Below are 19,383 nucleotides of genomic sequence, written 5' to 3' on the forward strand. Positions count from 1 at the left end.
ACGATTTCATACAAATGCGTTGGAAGAGTATAATGAAACAAATTTAGAAACTGAATTAGGAAGAAAACCTTTCGTGGAGAGACAATGGTAAAAACAAATAAAATTGCTGCCATGATTATTCAACAAAGATTTCACATGCAAATACAGGGTTTAAACTGCGTTAAATAATAGCTTTCATTTGGGAATATTGAATTTAAAAATTAAACTGCGAACATAGTATGTCTGATTACCATAAATTTGAAAAACACTACATACAATACGCGGCAATTGTAACTTGTGAGCGTTAGTACAGATCTCGTACGATCACAAAGTCAAGGATATTGACACTATATGTATTGATTTGCCTTTAGATTGCGGTTACTTTTTCCACTGCAACGAACAATTTGTCTACACTCAAACGTAAAGGAATGGCACGGAATCGTCAAAATTTTAACGGAATTCCAGTTATGGCACGGAATTGTTGTCAAGTACCAACGTCAATTATTTATATAATATTTATATCCGATTCAAAGTTTGGATCAGAGCGTACCCGATATTTTACCATACGTTTAAAAAAAAAATTACCTGAAGAGTTTTCAATAACTTCTAAAAATTTAAGCAAAATTCCATTGAATAAATCGATCTACTATATGACACCTTCAGAATTAACGAGCAGCAGTGTTTACATAGCTCGACATCTATGGATCAATATTAAAGGTGAATTAAAATACACAATATAGAACATTGAAATATATTGAATATTTCAGCACTTAAATCAATGTTAAACGCTAAAATTGTTCGTTTGCTCCTGACTCAACTCGCCCTTAACACCATTCAACTCTTGATAATGGCAAAAAAAAAAAATCTCACTGAAACGACCTGAATTGGTAAAATACTCCATTATTCTCGATCTCAGCATTCTTAATACTAGTAAATGGATGGCTCACTAAAATCATTTTATAAAAGCTCTCGCAACGGCGCCACCATGTATATCTTAGAAACGAACGGCAGTGATATGTTGGCTCCTGGTCGTAAACACCATCATAAGGCACTGTAAAAGCTCAATTTGATGGTTTTATGACTAACAGTAAATAACTTAGAATAACTAAAAAGAAACTTGTCCAGAGAAATTAAAATTAAACTGAAAGCACTGGTCGAAAGCTAAGAATCGAATAAAAGCCCAAACTCGTTTGCTTGCACCGATTGAGTTTAAAAAAGGTTAATGGTTCGTTTGGAATCCCCTGAAATTTACATCTCCTGATACTGTGACTGAGGTCAATTAGGAACAAAATACCTAAACAGTTTAAAAGTAATAAAATAACAAATAAATGGAAATTATTGCGACCTGTTAATATACAGCTGTTTACACTAGTCAAGATCTAAAACTTGTGAATTTCAAGATTTTGAATCGAAAACGTATAAAAAAAAGTTCTCGATTTTTGAATAAAATAGATCTGCAAGAGAAATTCATTTCAACACCTCAACGTGTGAGCAGCCTTAAAAATAATGTGTGCATCGTTTCTAAAACTAGTTCCGGTCCTCTAGAAACTAAAACTAGTGATAACCAAATTCACAGCATTACGGGAGCATAGAATGTGTTACCAAATTAAGTCGAAGTACAAGAAAGAGAGTGGGAACTTCATCTATGATCCGCACATAAGACAATCGTCTTTATTCTCTAGGGAGCAGACCATCGCAGCAACGTTGGCTTCCTTGGCAGACTCTTTCCCATTGACCTCTTTCTTCTCGCCATTGATGGCTTTGCTGAGCATGGACTTATCCACCGTGAATTGGATGGCGTTGGCTGCCGGCTTGGTTCGCAGGTAATACATCCCGGTCTTTAAGCCCTGCAGAAAATCAAAATGTAATTTAATCCCATCACAAAACAAACTTTGAAGTAATCTAGGTACTAAATAAATCAAGAAACTATTGGGCTCTAATTTAAAATAGTTTAGAACAGAAATGAATTAACAAATAAAGCAGCTTACCACAACCCATTAGACCTCTGAGTAGCCAAACAAAAAGGCATTCATATAGAAACTGCAGGTATAAAATGAAGCCTCCAATCACCCAGCGACTTACAAGTCTCCAAGCATGGAAGTGCATAGAAGTCAGTTTGCCGTAGTTGGCCTCTGCGATGTGGATGTTCAGGGACTGGCTCTGGTCGATGAAAGCACCGCGGTCGGCTGCCATCTGAAGGACGACTTTCTGGGAAATCTCCCATACGGTTTTGTACAGGGCTTTCAAATCCGCTGGAATCTTTTCTATGTTCTGTAGAGGAAATTCAAATTTAAGATAAAATAAAATAAAGAAGATTTCAAAGATTAAAATTGAATTCAATCTGTCAATAACTCGTGATTTTGCTGCAAACTATGTATATAATTTTTTCTTCTAGTCTGCATTTTTCTAGCGATAGCCATGTAAAAAAAAAATTTACGGTTCGTTTCGCTTTCCTTCCCATCATTTTTTCTGGTAAAATGATTTCATATTCTTACCAGCAAAAACCATAATAAGTTTTTCGTACTTAATAAATTCAAGAACAAATATAATAAGGGGTAGATAAATTCTATAAAATGGCAAAAATAAGAAATGAAGAGACTATCTTACTTGGATGGAACCATTGTCGGCAATCATCTGATTTTTCGTCTCGTCGTCCCAAAGTCCAAGATCAGTCAGATCGCGCAGCAGGTGATGGTTCACAACCTGCAAACACACGGTAGGAAATTGAGAAAAAACTCTACTGCATAGAAATTGCACATCTCAAAACTTACAAGGTTTATTGACCCTTTAGGTTGATAACTGATCATGATCGACAGGCTGCGGACTTCTGACAGCCAAAAATACCAAGAATTTCTCGAAGAGATGATTTCATGTGCTGTTGATTCTATAAATTGGCAAGCGTTATTAAGCCGAGCCTACGCAGATTATTATTATTACGTCGTACCTGGAATTCACCGCTGAGAACTCTGCGAGTGTAGATATTGCTCGTGTAGGCCTCAATGCTCTCATTGTTGCCGAGGATCTGAGCAGTGGAAGCAGTGGGCATGGGCGCCAGCAGGAGGCTGTTACGTACGCCGTGACGAGCGACACGAGCCTTCAGGTCAGCCCAGTCATGGAGGGGGGATGGTTTCACGCCCCACATATCGTATTGGAAGATCTACAATAAAAAATTTAAGGTAATTAATTGGGTGGGGCAGAAAATGTTAGATATTCGACTACTGGATGATATTCAAGTGGATACAAGTGCAATTAGTGGAGGAAAAAACTTTTCCGTTCCAAGACTCAAAAAAAGAGATCAAGTCTTAAATCTGTAAATCCCTGAAACTGATCTATTAGAAAAGTCGTTTTAAAAGGTGTAATTCATAATCTGATAATCGATTCAGGATTAGCGAGGGAGGCGCGAAGCTTGAACTCACTCCTTTGCTAACTGGACTGCCTTCATAAGTTTCATAGGGTCCAAGCTTCTCAGCGAGTTCGCAGCTCGCCTCCATAGCGCCATAGTACATAGTTTCAAAAATTTCCTTGTTGAGTTGTCGAGCCTGTTCACCGTCGAAGGGGTACCTGAACATCACACGCAATGAAAAATTTACATCGTTTTTTTTTTCAAGGACATGATTGGTAAAAGTAATTCTAAAGGCAAAAATATTTAAATGAATATTTATAACTCATTTAATTAACAAACTAACGGATTTATTCACTACATGGCTATTATGACCAGAGTAACGCTTACAGATAAGCAGGGATGGAAGAGCTATTATTTAGAGTTTTTCTGACCCAGGACACACTGGTAGTCACTCTACTTAAACCATGAACAATTCACCAGTAAACAAATAGACCGTTCCTACCGCGCCTGGCATCATGAAGAGGTGATTTAAATCACATCACACATCAGTGTAAACAGAACAAGATGTTTACAGTTATCTCTAAGAAGCAGCAAGATTGTAAAAATACCCAAAGGGGCTGAATAGGACGTCATGAAACAGTTAATGGCTTCAGAGTACGATTTTGAAAGTGTTGGTGACAATTATCAGAGAAAATAAGTTAATACTAGGAATGCCCTGTTCCGTCACCAGCGGACAAGCGTTGGTGGAAAATTACCCCAGCCGTTTCACGAGGCCAATTCCAATGGCGCTGTACGTGCTGAGGCATAGTAAGCCGTGTGTTGCATGACACCAAAGCCTAAACATGGATATCGATTATCATTTCGCACACACTTGCTAGCGGTGGCCAAAGAGGTGTAAATTCCCCGTCAATGGAAATCTCTTCTACCAACTGGCACGCTTGACTTGCAGTTCTGTGATAAATTCGGCATCTATAACTTCATTGATGTCTCCGATCAGTATAGCTTCAAGATTTGTCTTTGAAAGCAATGAACTCCCTCCAGTCAACTTAAACCAAGTGTTAAGAAACTGTGACTTAGACCAACTGTAAAGAAACATCTATACGATCTTGGTACCGCTTTGCACGGTGCTCCATGCTCCATCCATCCATAGATATAAAAATGCAAATCTATCGTTGAGAACTGGCTACAGTGTTCTAGATTCCATCACGTTGTTGAGATTTGGAATACGTATGTGCGTGAACAGAAATGTAATATTCGGTTTGAAAGTAGTGGCCTATGCGTCCCTGGATGCGTCTCTACACAAGCAGCTAGATATGAAGTCAGCACACCTCATGAGGATGAAGGCATCGGCAAGTCCCTGAACGCCAATGCCGATGGGTCGGTGGCGCATATTGGACCTGCGTGCCTCTTCCACAGGGTAGTAGTTGACGTCTATGATTTTGTTAAGGTTGAATGTGGCCACCTGAATACAAAAAAGTCAATTCTAAGCACGATAATGAAATTTCCTTAGATTTCTAAGCAACTCGCCAACATTGCTGTTTATAGGTGAGCTGTTTGTAAAATGCATTTATAAGATACTTACCCATTATACATTTTGCAATGAAAGGAAAATCTAGGAATGTACAAGTTTGCTGACCGGATTGTATAGAGTAAAATTATTCTGAGTGTCTTCAATAAACCATGATCACGAAGTAGTGAAATAATTAGTTACAAAGAACATACCTTAGTGACGTACTTGAGCTTCTCGAAGTCGTAAGTTCTGTCAGGTCTAACGAACATGTTCACGGCGATAGAAGCCAAGTTGCACACTGCTATCTGAACACCAAAAAAGATGCGAAAAATTAATGCAAGAACTAAGAAATTAAAACGTAATATTTATTAAAATAAAACCCATAATGCACATGAAAAAAACTAAAATTATTAACCCTTATTTCACCGAGAATGACCATATGTTGTGAGCTTGAATATGTGAGAAATATATATATAACATAATAATAATAATATATATTTTTTTATTTATAAAATATTCTATCAACTCTTGTTCAATCAGATAATTAGCATGAAATCCAGCTTCAAGGTTTCAAAAGAATTCATTTAAATCCGTAAAATGAGCAAAAATACACGAGCTGACCTCGTCAAGAGAAGAGTACTGGACGATCTCCGTGCACAGGTTTGAGCACTTGATGGTGCCGAGGTTTTGCTGGTTACTCTTGCGGTTGCAGGCGTCTTTGTAGAGCATGTACGGCGTGCCTGTCTCGACCTGAGGCAGAGTGTTCATTCGTGAGTGCGTTTGGAATTTAAATTACCTTAAATAAATTATTATATTTTAAAAAATAAATTTTAATATATATTAATATCTTTAACCTTGCGCTTAGTTTGGTTGGCAGTCAGGCAACGAGCACTCTACTCTCCCTTCAACTAAGAGTGTGAACAGTCATTTTGAACAAGTTCATTCTTAATAATGATTTTATTTTATCAGGCATAGCTGACTTCAGAGAACAGGTTCCGGTAGCTGGTGAGAGATGCTCGTGAGTGAGACAACAGCTCAGTGTAAATTAAAAATATTCTTCATGTTAACCACAAGTCAAATTAATGAAGTTATCAATAAACATACAATGCCTCACCTGAGACTCGATGATTGCGTACCAGACAGACTGGGCGCTCACTTGCTGCTTGTACCTTCCTTCTTTTTCGTACTTTAGGTACAGTTTCTCAAATTCTTCACCTGTATCAAAATTATTTAATATATTGATTGCTCGCGATGAAAAATTCTCATCTATGTCATTGTCAGTTCAACACAACTTTACATCAGGAAAACTTTGCATGTGGCATATCTACTTGGTTGATGAGGCTCACAAAAATTCATTCAATTAAAATAATGTTGCGAATTTTGCATTGTGCAAACAATTAAAACTTAAACACAAAAATTAGAAAGAGCATCCAATAACATAAATAAAAAAATGGAGAAAAGCTGTCAAATAATAGGGAATAACTTACCCCAAGTATCAGCCAGTCCAGGACAGTCATTGGGACACATGAGACTCCAGTGCGTGTTGTCAGCGACACGCTGCATGAACAGGTCAGGGATCCACAGGGCATAGAAGAGATCACGTGCCCGTTCTTCATCCTTCAGAAATAAAATATCAAATCTATGACAAGTTTGCATTCGTGACCATTACTTTTTGTAAGTGAAGTTTTTTGTTTGCCAATTCAGGCTATTGTGGATTTATGGTTCATATTATAACTCCTGATTCAAGTCCTGATGGAATACCCACAAATCCCAGAAACTGGAGCACAGCTCACATAGGACACTTTAGGAAAATCAATGAAGCCAAGCAATTGCTTCCCAAAAAATTGTAATGTACGTTACGTGGTCATAATGGTAAAATGGAACAAGATTAAACAAATGTGATTTCTCTTCCAAGTTCCATTATATTATGAACTGATGCTACTCTGAAGGTAAAAAATGTGATTACCATGCCAGTGTTCTTTCGAAGGTTGAGGAAAGCAAAAATATCGGCGTGCCAAGGCTCCAGGTAGATAGCAAAGGCACCGGGACGCTTGTTGCCGCCCTGGTCTACGTAGCGCGCTGCACATATCAATATGTTTTCATCAGGTCATGAATAATGACAATACAAATCTGGGATACGAGTTGTACGTGCCTAGTCTAATAACATGACTTATCATCGTTTTGAATCAATAAGATACCTGCTAATTATTACATTTGACCGAGATAAAAAATTGTGAATAACCAATTGGCAACAGATAGTAATACTCGTAGTTAGTTACTCAATAAATTATTTTAAGCAAATGGGTTAAGCTAGACTCTTTCATTAGCAAAATCAGTCAAATATTTTGAATAAAACAATATTTGCAAACCTGTATTGTTAAAAACTCTAAGCATTGGAACTAATCCATTGCTGACGCCGTTTGTTCCAGCAATGTAGGAGCCCTTGGCTCGGATACAGTGGACGTTAACGCCAATGCCGCCAGCAGACTTAGAGATCAGAGCGCACTGCTTCAATGTGTCATAGATACCCTCGATGCTGTCATCCCTCATGGTCAACAGGAAACAACTGATGAAGAAAAGTTATACTGCTGAAATCACATAAAATAACAGTAATTCAAATGATTTTGATAATCCATATTATTCAATTGAGTTACTAATATGTAGTAGCTTTATGGATAATGTTCATACTCCACCATGTACATAAGGCATACCTAGAGAGTTGCGGTCTGGTGGTTGCTGCATTGAACAGTGTCGGGGAAGCGTGGGTGAACCATTTTTCTGACAACAAATTATAAGTCTCAATGGCGGCGTTGATATCTTCGCCGTGTATGCCAACAGCCACGCGCATCAACATTTGCTGTGGACGCTCCACAACCTTGCCGTCTATGCGAAGGAGGTACGATCGCTCCAGAGTCTATTAGAACAGAAGTGTAAATTTCAGGAAAGTTCTAAGCTTTACAAATTTTGCTAATATTTTTGCAGATGCTTTTGTAAAATGAGTTTGCTTTTGAATAATACAAGCGGGAATATACAACAATGTAAATAATTTTGCTGGTACATACTAAACATCTGCATTTGGTTTGCATTCAAGACTATAAGTTCAGTCCTGATACGCGATCAAAATCTGTACAATTTGCAACCTCAATGGAAATTCGGGATGATACCGAGTCAGAACGTTCTGGCAAAATAGAAGGTTGATGAAATTACCAAAAATGGTAATGTCATATGATATTGCCAAAAATGTATTAGCCTAAGAAATACTTTTTTTGGGGATATTCACCTTAAAGCCAAAGTAGTTGTAGGAGAAATCACGATCATAAATGATGGCAGAGTTCAGCACCTCAGCATTCTTCATGATAATACCGTGATGATATTCAGAGATCATAGGTTGAGGACGACCAGTCTGTTTATTGGTCATCTGGCGGAGGTCGTCCATCACCTCTGTTAAACAAACAAATAAAATGGCATGAAGATGGCCGACATGAATCTACGGCCAGGCCATGAATCTAGATGGACAAGAATCGATCAAGCACCTCAGTAGCTGTTCTGACCCCTCGGTCGTTACAGTCTTGTGAATCAACAGTATATTCATCAGACTGTTGCTGTAGGAATAATAACTTAGAAAAAAATGAATAAAAACGACACCAGTGATTTAGGTGATAAAGAAGCACCACCTGGCTTCAATTGATGAATAAAAGAGTAAACTACTGAATGCGATTCTATAGAACATCTTTAAACAAGATTAAAAATTTTTGAGTGAATTAATACTCTCCTCCTACCATAACAGGACATCTAAATTACATAGTTTATTGACTCATTAATTGCAAATTTCCTAGTACTCACCACTGAAGGTTTTCTTTGTCTCCTTATGGAGGTTTGAGACAGCAATCCTGGCAGCAAGCACAGCATAGTCCGGATGCTTTGTGGTGAGGGTGGCAGCAATCTCAGCTGCCAGATTGTCCAGCTCGATGGTTGTCACCCCAGCATACAAACCATTGATGACCTTCAGTGTGATTGATGGCTGTAAACAATAACATGGATCAACTCGTGTAGAAAAAATTTATTATTGTGAAAAATTAAATAAATAAAAATATAAAATAAGGTTATACCTGGGACCAGAGATAATTGCTTCCAAGTAAATTTTACTGTATAACAAAAAGTAAAAGAAATACAATGCAGATGTTCTAAGTCATCAACCAACATCTTAATTCATTGCAGAAATCAAATTTCAGAAAAACGGCCAAAAATATTACACATTTATTGAAAAATAGGACATCATATTTACAGAAAGAAAAAGTTTTTGTGGGATCAGTCTTCACAATGTAAGATTAAGAACCAATTCAAAAAAAAAACAAATCTTCAAGGTTTTACTTGCAGAGCAATCTAGCTTTCACTATGATTTATTCTAATCTTTCTGCAAAAGTACACAAAAATAGTGGCTAAGCACATGCAGGAAGATGCACCATGGGCATTAGAATTGACTGGTTAAAATTCATGAATGTGTGGCTGTGAAGACTCTGCATTATAGAAAAAAAATCTTAAAATATGCAGTTTTCTCAACTGATATGGAATATTGGAGAGACTTTTCAAAAAATTTTCAGTTCAAATTATTTCAGAGGTATGTTTTTTAAACTTTTTGTGAAAATGTGCTACTTTTTATGATGAAATTAAAAAAAAGCCTTGGGCAAAAGCAGTTTATGCTCTCTCTCATTTTTGTCTTCTGTCTGCTTTTCCATTTTGCTTCCAGACCTTAGGGAGCAAAAAGTGACTTTCTGACTATTCTTTCATTTTCTGAGCTGCTCCAATAAGCTTTTCAATATATTAGGGATGATAATGGTAGTATCCATGATACTGGTGTTCATAGAATCCTAAGTTTCTCCGAAGTAAAGGCAAATAATATATATACACGTCTTCATCTCAAAACTCTGCACTTTGCAGACAATAGAATTGAATAATGCCAATTTTGGTATAAATTTAAAACTTTTATCACATGTTTATCTTCCAAACATGGTGTTTGAAAGACTGGCAAAAATAAGCAAGTTCTACTTACAGGATCAATGAAGTCCATATTAAGTCCATAACAGAGCTTCTGAATGCGTGAAGTTATTTTGTCAAACATTACTGGCTCCCTTCGTCCATCTGAGGAGAAAAATTTATTGTCAATAACAATATCATTTGTTTTGGCTGGCATTTACAGTCCCCAATTATTTTTTAAGCTTTGGATGTAGACCAACTAATTTTAAGAAATAAAAATACAACAGACACTGGCTTCACACAGTCAAGGAAATATTTAAAATTACAATTGAAATATTTTATTTCAATTGTAATTGGTGGATAATATGAATTTTACTAAATATTAGACTTGACCCTGCAATATTTCAGCTGGATGAAGTGTCTCTTAAGTCCTATCTGATCTTATACATATTTGAAAAGGTTTTTTTTTTCAAGCCTGGCATTGCAAATGTTTACCTACCTAGCATAAGGGAAGTTCAAAAATGTATCCATAATACCTACTTCCTACAATGTCAGGATATTATGTAGACACCTGTCTTGAAATTTGTTTTTAGTAGCATGGAGAATAACAAGATATTTCACAATGGGAAGAAGATGATTAGGCTGAAAATAGAACTTTATTCTTGATATCTGTAATAACTTAGTCATCATTAAAGCCTCCCCAACCAATTGTAGTTATAAACAGTGAACACAGTGACCAGTATTATGCTGTTTTTAGCAACGCCAACAAGCAGCAAGCGCAAGGTGTCAGCCTGTCATGTATGTGCGGTTTCTGCCGCGCGGCAACTTTCTGGTGTTGATAAAATGATAAGCAAGATGAGCTTTAAAATGTTTTTATTTATCATAGCTACATGAATTAAATTCTGATGAAAAGTTCGTTAATCACAAAATTGCAAAAACTACATGCAATGACAGGGCATACTGGGCCTTACTGGCTAGTGGCTTGCCTGTTCATTTAGCTGTTAACACAAACTGTACAAGTGAGTCATGATGTATAGCCAATACCTATATATTTCATGATGAATTTTCAAAAATATATATTTGTATGAGAATGGATTAAATATTGTTAAGTAATACAATTATTATTTTAAAAATAATTGAAATTAAGCCTATAGGCTAGGCTAAGTAAGATAGTGTTAGGTATATCAACAATTTTCAACATATTGTTTCATCAAAAGAATACTTCCATTATCCATAGTTCCATTGAAGTTCCATATAATTTTAATAATGCACCTAGAATCTAATTTTCTTACTAAAAAGTTACATTCAACTTAGCTAGGCTATATGCATCTGATAGGCTACCTAGGTTAAACAAATTGATAATCATAACTTCCATAAATAAGCTGGTAGGCCTACATGCTAAAGATCTGCATTTAGTTTGCATTCAAGACTATTAGTGTTGTTTTAATAATATCGTCAGTCAATTAATGTATTGTAATCGTACCTAGATAAATAATACTGAAAATATAGTCTTCATGAATCAGGCTAGGCTAATTCAGTAGGTAATTAGGTACGCTAACAAGACTAATGGATGTAGGGACGACACAAGATTGCCCTCTTTCACCGTTATCATTTTTTTTGCTTACCTCTTTTAAGCACATACATCTTCGACCACATTTTGCCGTTATCTTTCACCATCTTTACGAAAAACGAAGCAGTGCTCCTCTCAACGTTATGAAAACCCGCGCTTAACTTTCGACAACGGCTGGGCTAATTCTAGATTGAAGTTTGAAGTCAACCAGAATCGCGCGGGAAGCCGGGAACCAAATTTGGTGGGATGTACACAAGTTTATCAGGTTTGCCACGAAAATTTTCACTGAAAATTATAAAAAAATTAAATCATGTGTTGTCATATATTCTCATATATGGTTGAATCATATACTTTTGTCAACTTTGTCCCGAGTTACATTGACTGGTAATAAGTTCGAGCTGGATGAACATATTTATGCTGTGGGAAATTTTATTGCATTTATTGACGTACACATATTCTTTAGGACCTAACGGTGATGTCTAGCTCGTGAAATTTTTTAGAATTTCACCTTCATTCGTGAGTTCGGCGGTACGTGCCGAATCCGCAGTGAACACGACATTATTTCTTCTTATTAAATCAAAGTTTCTGGGAGCCTCTGAAGACTAGTTCAATGCGGCCCCATGACAGGACGGTTTAAGGAAATTACGGTATTTTATTTTCAGCTACAGATTTAGGTGTTCTGAAAAGTTGTCAATCTTTCTTGACGGCTGAATGACTACAGAATGGGGCCGCCAAATTAAGTGGAGACCACACCGGGGTGGCGAATCCCACGCCAGGGCAGAGAGTCCCACTCCAGGGCAGAGTCCCACACAGGGCAGAGAGTCCCATTCCAAGGCAGAGAGTCCCACTCCAAACATGACATTTCTTCCAGAGTACTGAACAAATTTGAACGAAATTTTGCATATACATTCCTAACTATCCGACGGTGATGTTTAGCAAGTGAATTTTTTTTAATATGGCCTTCCTTAGCGAGTTTTTTTCCTCATTCGTGATTTAAACAAAAAACGTGCTTAAATTCGCAGTGAATAAGAAATTTCTTCTAAAATACCTAACAGATTTGAATGAAACTTTGAATATGAATACCTCACTTCCTAACGGTAATGTTTAATTAACTCATGACAAATTTTTTCGATTTTGCCTTTGTTTGCGAGTTATGTGGCTTTACGTTTATGGCTCATGGTCAATGCAAATTTGAAAATCGGCCTGAGAAATGCCGGTCGTTGCTCCGTATATCCGTATAATTGCGAACGATGGCAAAATCGAAAACGTTGTCACGAGCTAAACATCACCGTTGGGAGGTTAGGTATTTTTTATACAAAGTTTTATTCAAATCTTTTAAGTAGTTCTTGTTCACTGTGAATTTAATGAGCACGCACTGCTGTAAATCATAAAAGAGGGTGAAATAATAAAAAAAGACTAGAGAACAAAGGCAAAATCTAAAAAAATCACGAGCTAAACATCACCGTTGGTTAGTTAAGAATGTATATTCAAAATTTCTTTCAAATTTGTTCAGTACTTTAGACGAATAGACTTGTTCACTGCGAATTTCGGCACGCATCGCCATATAACTCACGAATGAAGGCGAAATTCAAAAAAATTTCACGAGCTAAACATCACCGTTATGTCCCAATAAATACGTGAACCAAGTTTCATCGAGCTACGTTCATTACTTTGGAAGATATTATTTGTTCCCTGAATTTGGGGTTTGGCCGTGAGGCTGGCCGCAAGTCCGGCCGTAAATTTGCCCGAGATGTCATATTTCTTCGCAATGGCGATTGCGAAGGCCTTTGGTAAGGCAATTTTAAATCCGCATAGATATTTATAGACATGTTTTCTCTAATAAGACCTCGAAAGAGATCCATCGAACTAACTTCCTAAATGATAATTTAACAAGATAACTGAATCGATGTATTTTTCTTTTGAAACTTTTCCCTTCTACCATTAGATACTATGTACGAGCTATCGTCCACGAGACGCTACATTTCAACCTTACGGTATATGGTTACAAAAATAATTATTCATGTGCCATCGGGCGCTGATTGCTGAAAAGTTAAACTGCCCGATGAGCGGACATCGCTCAGCGATGACATAGGACGGGTCGCCAGCCGAAGACCACCACTGCCCTGGATGTAATGGACCATCATGATTCCTGCCTTCCGGAACGTAGCCTTCAACACTTCAAGCCGTCCGTATCTAGGCCGTGGGTCGAACCAGCCCTCGGTCGAACGGCCCCTTGTCGAAGGACGATAAAATTTGGAACAGAACTATGCTATCTGAAACCTAACCTCAGATGCGGTGAACGTAAAATTACGTAATTTAACGATGCCCGGAAGTCATATTCGATCCGCGGCCTGGTGGTGCACGGCAGGTGGTGGTCAAGGCCGGAAGAGGACAAAGCCGAGTGGTGCACGGCTGATTGGTGTAGGTCCGGAGAGATCCAAGGCGTTCGATTCAGGGCTTATTGGTGCATAAAATTGGTGGTGCACGGCTGCGCTCCCACATAGGACGCTTGACTAGATCGCAGCACTAGAACAGACGAACTCCTGATGCCACCATCAACACCATCCGAGCTGGACGCAAATTTGTGGCCACTTGTAGAATGACTGGAAATTTGGTTGTTACAAATTGATTGATAAAGGTTCTCTTACATTTCACAAATTATCTATGGGTAGCAAACCCAGGGTGAGCTGCTAATAATTTTAAATGCTGCTTCATCTTGACATATTGGTGTCACATTAAAATTCGTTTTGTCTCACTCCTCGTTATTTTATTATATGGCATTCCCTCTTTCATCATTTGAACCATAATGGAGGCGATATAATTCATAATATTAGCCATCTACTATTTGATTACCGTTATAAAGAGTAGAAAGGATCGACTATCTCGATTTTCCTTTATAAGAACTAAGACTCAAATACCAGAGGTTATATCTTCACGCATATAACTTCGTTGTCATAAACCTTCATGTCCATGACGACATCTCTTGTGCAAAGGGATGCCAGTTGCACTGTTAGCGATTATGTTTTGTTACCGACTTATCGTTTCTGCTGAAAATAAAAGTTATTACAAATGAGAATTGTGAAAATCGTTATATCACGTGCAAGAGGAAGTATCGTCGCATTTTTGTCGGAGTAAATTCGGCCAAAATTTCCGCTTCCTACGCGGAGGTGAATGCTGCACTAGTCAGGTTTGACGTGGCAGGTCATAGAGAGCTACACAACGACTTCTCTTTCATGGGAATTTCAACAACTCAAGTTTAGTATTATACTACATAACTGAATCAATCAAAATCTGTGTCAAGGTGTGTGATAAATTACCTGCCTAAATATCTCTTATCATGTTGAGCTTGCAAAGTGAAAATCTTCAATTTTGCTTCCAAACGAGATGGGCGATTACTGTCCAAAAATACCCTATTGGAAGATATGCTCAAAAAATGCTACAATGTTTGTTATGTATTGTCTTTATATTCTTTCTGGCTGAGTCTGCCTACGAAAAGTACAGCGTGGAAGAAGGTTTCGAGCTTAATGGAGGACATTCGATAATCGAGTACATTTCTTCATCCAGCTGGTGAGTGCAGTTTGCTCTACAACTAAATTAATGTCCGAGGGTTAAACTATTTCGGGTCCTGAGAAGAACCCAAAAAATCGAGAACCTGACACTAGCAGTGAGTGGTGGTTGAGTACCTTTGACGCAAATTTTTTCTTATTCTTTTGAGAATTATAAGCGTTGTAAGCGCGACTGCCATGCCTGCCGCTCTTACTTCAGCGCCGACCCAACAAACGAAACTTTATGAGTTTATCCGTGCAGGGAAGTGAACTTGAGATTTTTAGCTATTTATTGATACAAAGGCTTGATGAGAACACAAATAAGCTCAAAATAAACACAATATAAACCTAAAGTGAAACTAGAGTGAACTCGGAACAAACCCAGGGGATGGCTCGTACTGAAGCTAACTAATCGTGAAAACCGAGTTAGGTTCTGTAAACAAAGAATAACAAATAAACTTAAGATATGGCTTTAATACTTAACTTGAAATATTCCTAAGAAAATAATTACAATTCACAAATATTGCAGCACAAATTTAAATCTCACAATATAACTATTCACAAATATCACTCACAAATTTACATGTCACAATATAACCACTTTTCACGAAAATTCACTAACAGTGAAGCGCAAAGTGCTTCATGACTAACAGAATGAAAGTGACCGTGTCGAATGATCGAGAGCGCAGCCGTGCACCACCAATTTTGCGCACCAATAAGCCTTGAATCGAACGCTTTGGATCTCTCCGGACCTACACCAATCAGCCGTGCACCCCTCGGCTTTGTCCTCTTCCGGCCTTGGCCACCAACTGCCGTGCGGCGTGCACCACCAGGCCGCGGATCGAATATGACTTCCAGGCATCGTTGAATTACGTAACTTTACGTTCACCGCATCTGAGGTTAGGTTTCAGATAACATAGTTCTGTTCCAAAATTTATCGTCCTTCGACAAGTGGCCGTTCGACCGAGGGCCGGTTCGACCCACGGCCTAGATACGGACGGCTTAAACTGCTGAAGGCTACGTTCCGGAGGCAGGAATCATGATGGTCCTTTACATCCAGGGCAGTGGTGGTCTTCGGCAGGCGACCCGAATGATCAGGGTGAACAAACTTTTTCTCTAAATGAAAATGCTAGTTAGGATCGAAATGCAAAAACATTAATGGAAAAAATGGATACAAATTTAGCACAAAAATATAATAAATAATTGTTTGCATGATCGCAAAAAAATTAAAAGGAAAATCGCGGTACAAAAATTAGAGGCGCATGAGGCGCGGCTATAGCATTACAAAATTTTTTTAATGTTCCAAAAATTATAGCGAAATGTTCAGTAAAAACACTGGCGATAGCTGAGCTTTCCTTGTCAACCTGATGACCGACTAGAGATGTTTTGTCTGGCCGCTTTTTGATCGCTGAGATGATGAGGGATGAGTTTAGATATTGTTTTTATAGCAATTTTTACGACTAGGTAGATGTTCTCTCGTTTGCTTATCTTAATATAATATTCGAGCAGGTCTCTGTATCAAAATAAGCAACCTACGACACAGGAGATCGAAGACTTCTTGTTGCAGTTCACTACTGGCTCGCCGAGAACGTACTTCTGCAAGAAGCTCGTCTCAATACGCCATTCATGCGCATCACCGGCGCTGAGGGTGAGCATTTCCTAAGTTCACAGCTAGACAGTGCAAACTGACGGTATAACAATAGACTTTTCTGTCATATCATACTGCGTCGTGTCTATTATGATGCCTTTTTCATGTCACAAATAATATTATTTTATTATCAACCTGCTCTGGATAAGCAGACGTTCTTGTAATTTATTCAGAAGTCGAGTAGCTGCAAGGTATCCATGCCGCACTGCATTTAAATCCGGGCATTGTAAAATCATAAGAAACGGCGTCCCCGTAGAGACTTGTACACAAGGCGACTAGTTGCGTCGACTCGATTAGTCGACTCGATTAGTCGACTCAAGACTCAACTAGTTGGAGTCACCGGGTGCTCCGCATGCCTGATTCACCGAACGTCGAATTGACTTTCTAATTGAAATGAAATGATGATCCGTTATGAAATAAAGTATTTGAATTCGATTTGAATCTTTATTAATTTGATTAGAAAAACGATTTTGGTTGGGAATAGAGAGTCTTTGTATTCAGACTACGGACAAAATTGTTACGAAATGTGCCAACTTATTGCGGCAGCGTTATTTATTTTACGTGGTTGCATAGATCAAAGGATTGTTGGCAACATTCCAAGAAGCTTCACCGCGACGGAAAGTTGAAGAGGAACTAATTGCGCGGAATAACCGTGTTCTAGCAGTTATTAATATTGTATAACTCACATCATTAATAATTATTTGACCGTCTGCAGGCATGTATGGATCCGTGGTTGTTGCCGCCTCGTGAACGCGGCTGCTCAGTGGCATCCGTGAAGTCAGATGAGGTGCAGCTTGGTCTGCTGAAGCGTCTCGCTGCTCACCTCAACTGTAGCTTCAACATCACTCAACCTTCCCCAGAAGCGAATGAAGTTGGGGTAATTTGTTAATAAAGATATCTAACGTCAAATCACACAGAAAGATTATTAATAAGAAAAATTGTATTTGCATTTATAGTTTTCATTAACAACGAAAATATGAAGACCCGATAATAATATGAATAGTTTTCATTACCAACGATATTTAGTATGACCACGAATGAATTCGTTCGTTGATAAGGGAGAGGTAATATTTTGTTCTTCTCGCGCCAATATGATACAAAATTAGCAGTTTTATAAACTAATATTCAGGTATCAATGTTTTGTTGCCGTCGTGAATTTTCAGATGACGAATATATTATTTTTCCTTCACAGTTAAACTCTACCAACAAAGTTCCCGAAATCGCAAGCTCTGCAAATGCTCCCGTTTTTTGGCTTGAAAGTCCCGTGGTTTCGTCGATAAAAGTGAGTTGATCAAGGAAAACTTCTAACTTATTCTCGTATTTACGTTTGCTTCGACGTGTTGAAGGTAAAATTTGCGTGCAATAGTAGCAGTTTACTTTCTTTCTACTTATAAATAGTTTGATATACATTTTCAGCAATTTTTATTAGCTCAAATATCAGCAATGATGATTACCATCGGTGTAGTACAGCATTCAAGAAGGTGATTCGTTGATAGATCTACGAAGTCTGGTCCCAGTTCCCCGTGTGTCATTGGGAGTAAGAAGTTCTGCGTAATCCATTCCGAAATCGTACATTTGTATCGTCTTCGTTCAACAGGAACAGACGAGGTTATTGCGAACAGCACGACTGGAAAACGTGAGCCAGCTACGCTTGAGGTACAGCAATGCCTCGCTTCAAGTCACGGAGGTCAAACGCAAGGTAAAATTATGCTTCTCCTTATTTTAAGTACCTCCAAGTAGCAACTTACCGCTCATTATTAAAAAAAAACTTATTTTTAAAGGCAACGAAATATTTTTGAATGGTACGTGGTCACCGTAAACTTTACTACGATACGTTGTAGAGGATACGGATTATATAGATTCTATTGCATATTTGTAGGTACACCGCGCGCTAAATAACGTAAAAATGATCGCACGTAATCGTAACTTCGTAAGTGAATGCACTCAGAATATTTTTCCCTGAGTTCCACATATAGTTAACACCGAGAGAAGGTTAGAAACTCAAATGATAGTAGATGATAGGTTATCGACGTTGTAGACGATTGAGACCCCGTATATTTGAAAACTAATTGATCACTTTCTTGGACAAAGAATTAAAACTAATCATACTAAAGCAGTTTCCATTCTTTGGTCCCTTGCATAAGCCCTTTAGCGAAAAAACGGCGATCACGAGCCATTTCAAACAGGCAATGTTAGAAATACTTGACGTGAACGTATAAAGTTCACAATATCCAAAACATGGCACGCAGATATAAACCAAACTCGTGACCAAAATCGAATAGAATTCATTTTCTCGGGCAGACCTTCGTTAAATCTTAAGAGTTTACAACATTAACTTTTTTTCTCATTAAATACAACTGAATAAAAAAAATTATTTCCTTCTCAGTTATTCAAGAGCTTGCACGAGGCGGGGTTTGCAGTCGTCGAGATGAACCAACAGATGGCGCCTGAGGCGGAGACAGATGAACAGTCGCTTTTTGTCAACACTGCTCTGCGCAACATCGCCGCTGTTCTCACGGACAAACACAGGCCGCCTCGTAAAACCGCCACACGAAATTCATAGTCACATTTGACGCTCTGCAATCATTGAAAAGATGCGGAATTCTAGTTTCATTATCGGCTTTTATGTTCAGAAATGAATTGTATTTCACTACACCTCGTTAGGATATGAATAATGGTTATTTATTATCTTGTTCCTTGTCCGTAAATCGATCAGAAATTTCGCAGAATTTCATGATTAAACATTTATAACAGCCGCATATAATTATGACATGAGCAGAATGGATTGACGGAAGAAATATTTTTTAAAGTTTC

The 19,383-nt window shown here is 38.0% G+C and overlaps 2 protein-coding genes across 2 annotated transcripts; one reads left to right on the top strand and one right to left on the bottom strand.

Moving 5' to 3' along the window:
• Positions 1-714: 714 nt before the first annotated feature.
• On the bottom strand, positions 715-11,598 carry LOC108681036 (ribonucleoside-diphosphate reductase large subunit). Its single transcript, XM_018169996.2, has 17 exons — positions 11,432-11,598; positions 9,883-9,971; positions 8,676-8,853; positions 8,113-8,273; positions 7,544-7,746; positions 7,202-7,398; positions 6,799-6,911; positions 6,320-6,449; positions 5,947-6,047; positions 5,454-5,582; positions 5,045-5,137; positions 4,651-4,784; positions 3,396-3,540; positions 2,924-3,136; positions 2,587-2,682; positions 2,062-2,250; positions 715-1,826 (listed from the first exon to the last, which is right to left on the bottom strand). Exons 1-17 carry the CDS (start codon positions 11,481-11,483, stop codon positions 1,623-1,625), a joined length of 2,427 nt encoding a protein of 808 aa, XP_018025485.1. The 5' UTR covers positions 11,484-11,598; the 3' UTR covers positions 715-1,622.
• Positions 11,599-14,575: 2,977 nt separating this feature from the next.
• On the top strand, positions 14,576-19,290 carry LOC108681023. Its single transcript, XM_018169964.2, has 6 exons — positions 14,576-14,943; positions 16,431-16,569; positions 17,285-17,446; positions 17,762-17,851; positions 18,167-18,268; positions 18,956-19,290. The coding sequence occupies exons 1-6, from the start codon at positions 14,714-14,716 to the stop codon at positions 19,130-19,132; spliced, it is 900 nt and encodes a 299-aa protein (XP_018025453.1). The 5' UTR covers positions 14,576-14,713; the 3' UTR covers positions 19,133-19,290.
• Positions 19,291-19,383: the final 93 nt, after the last annotated feature.

The sequence above is a fragment of the Hyalella azteca genome, unplaced genomic scaffold (assembly GCF_000764305.2).
Source record: "Hyalella azteca isolate HAZT.00-mixed unplaced genomic scaffold, Hazt_2.0.2 contig15455, whole genome shotgun sequence".
Classification (NCBI taxonomy): Eukaryota; Metazoa; Arthropoda; class Malacostraca; order Amphipoda; family Hyalellidae; genus Hyalella; species Hyalella azteca.

Excerpts from the sequence above, each read along its gene's own strand:
- LOC108681023 (XM_018169964.2), top strand. The coding sequence starts at position 14,714 with ATGTTGAGCTTGCAAAGTGAAAATCTTCAATTTTGCTTCCAAACGAGA. Across the intron at positions 17,447-17,761 it reads CAGAAGCGAATGAAGTTGGG|TTAAACTCTACCAACAAAGT; the intron begins GTAATTTGTTAA and ends TTTCCTTCACAG. Across the intron at positions 17,852-18,166 it reads CCGTGGTTTCGTCGATAAAA|GAACAGACGAGGTTATTGCG; the intron begins GTGAGTTGATCA and ends TTCGTTCAACAG.
- LOC108681036 (XM_018169996.2), bottom strand. The coding sequence starts at position 11,483 with ATGGTGAAAGATAACGGCAAAATGTGGTCGAAGATGTATGTGCTTAAA. Across the intron at positions 5,138-5,453 it reads AGTACTCTTCTCTTGACGAG|ATAGCAGTGTGCAACTTGGC; the intron begins GTCAGCTCGTGT and ends TTTGGTGTTCAG. Across the intron at positions 3,137-3,395 it reads GCAGTCCAGTTAGCAAAGGA|ATCTTCCAATACGATATGTG; the intron begins GTGAGTTCAAGC and ends TTTTTATTGTAG.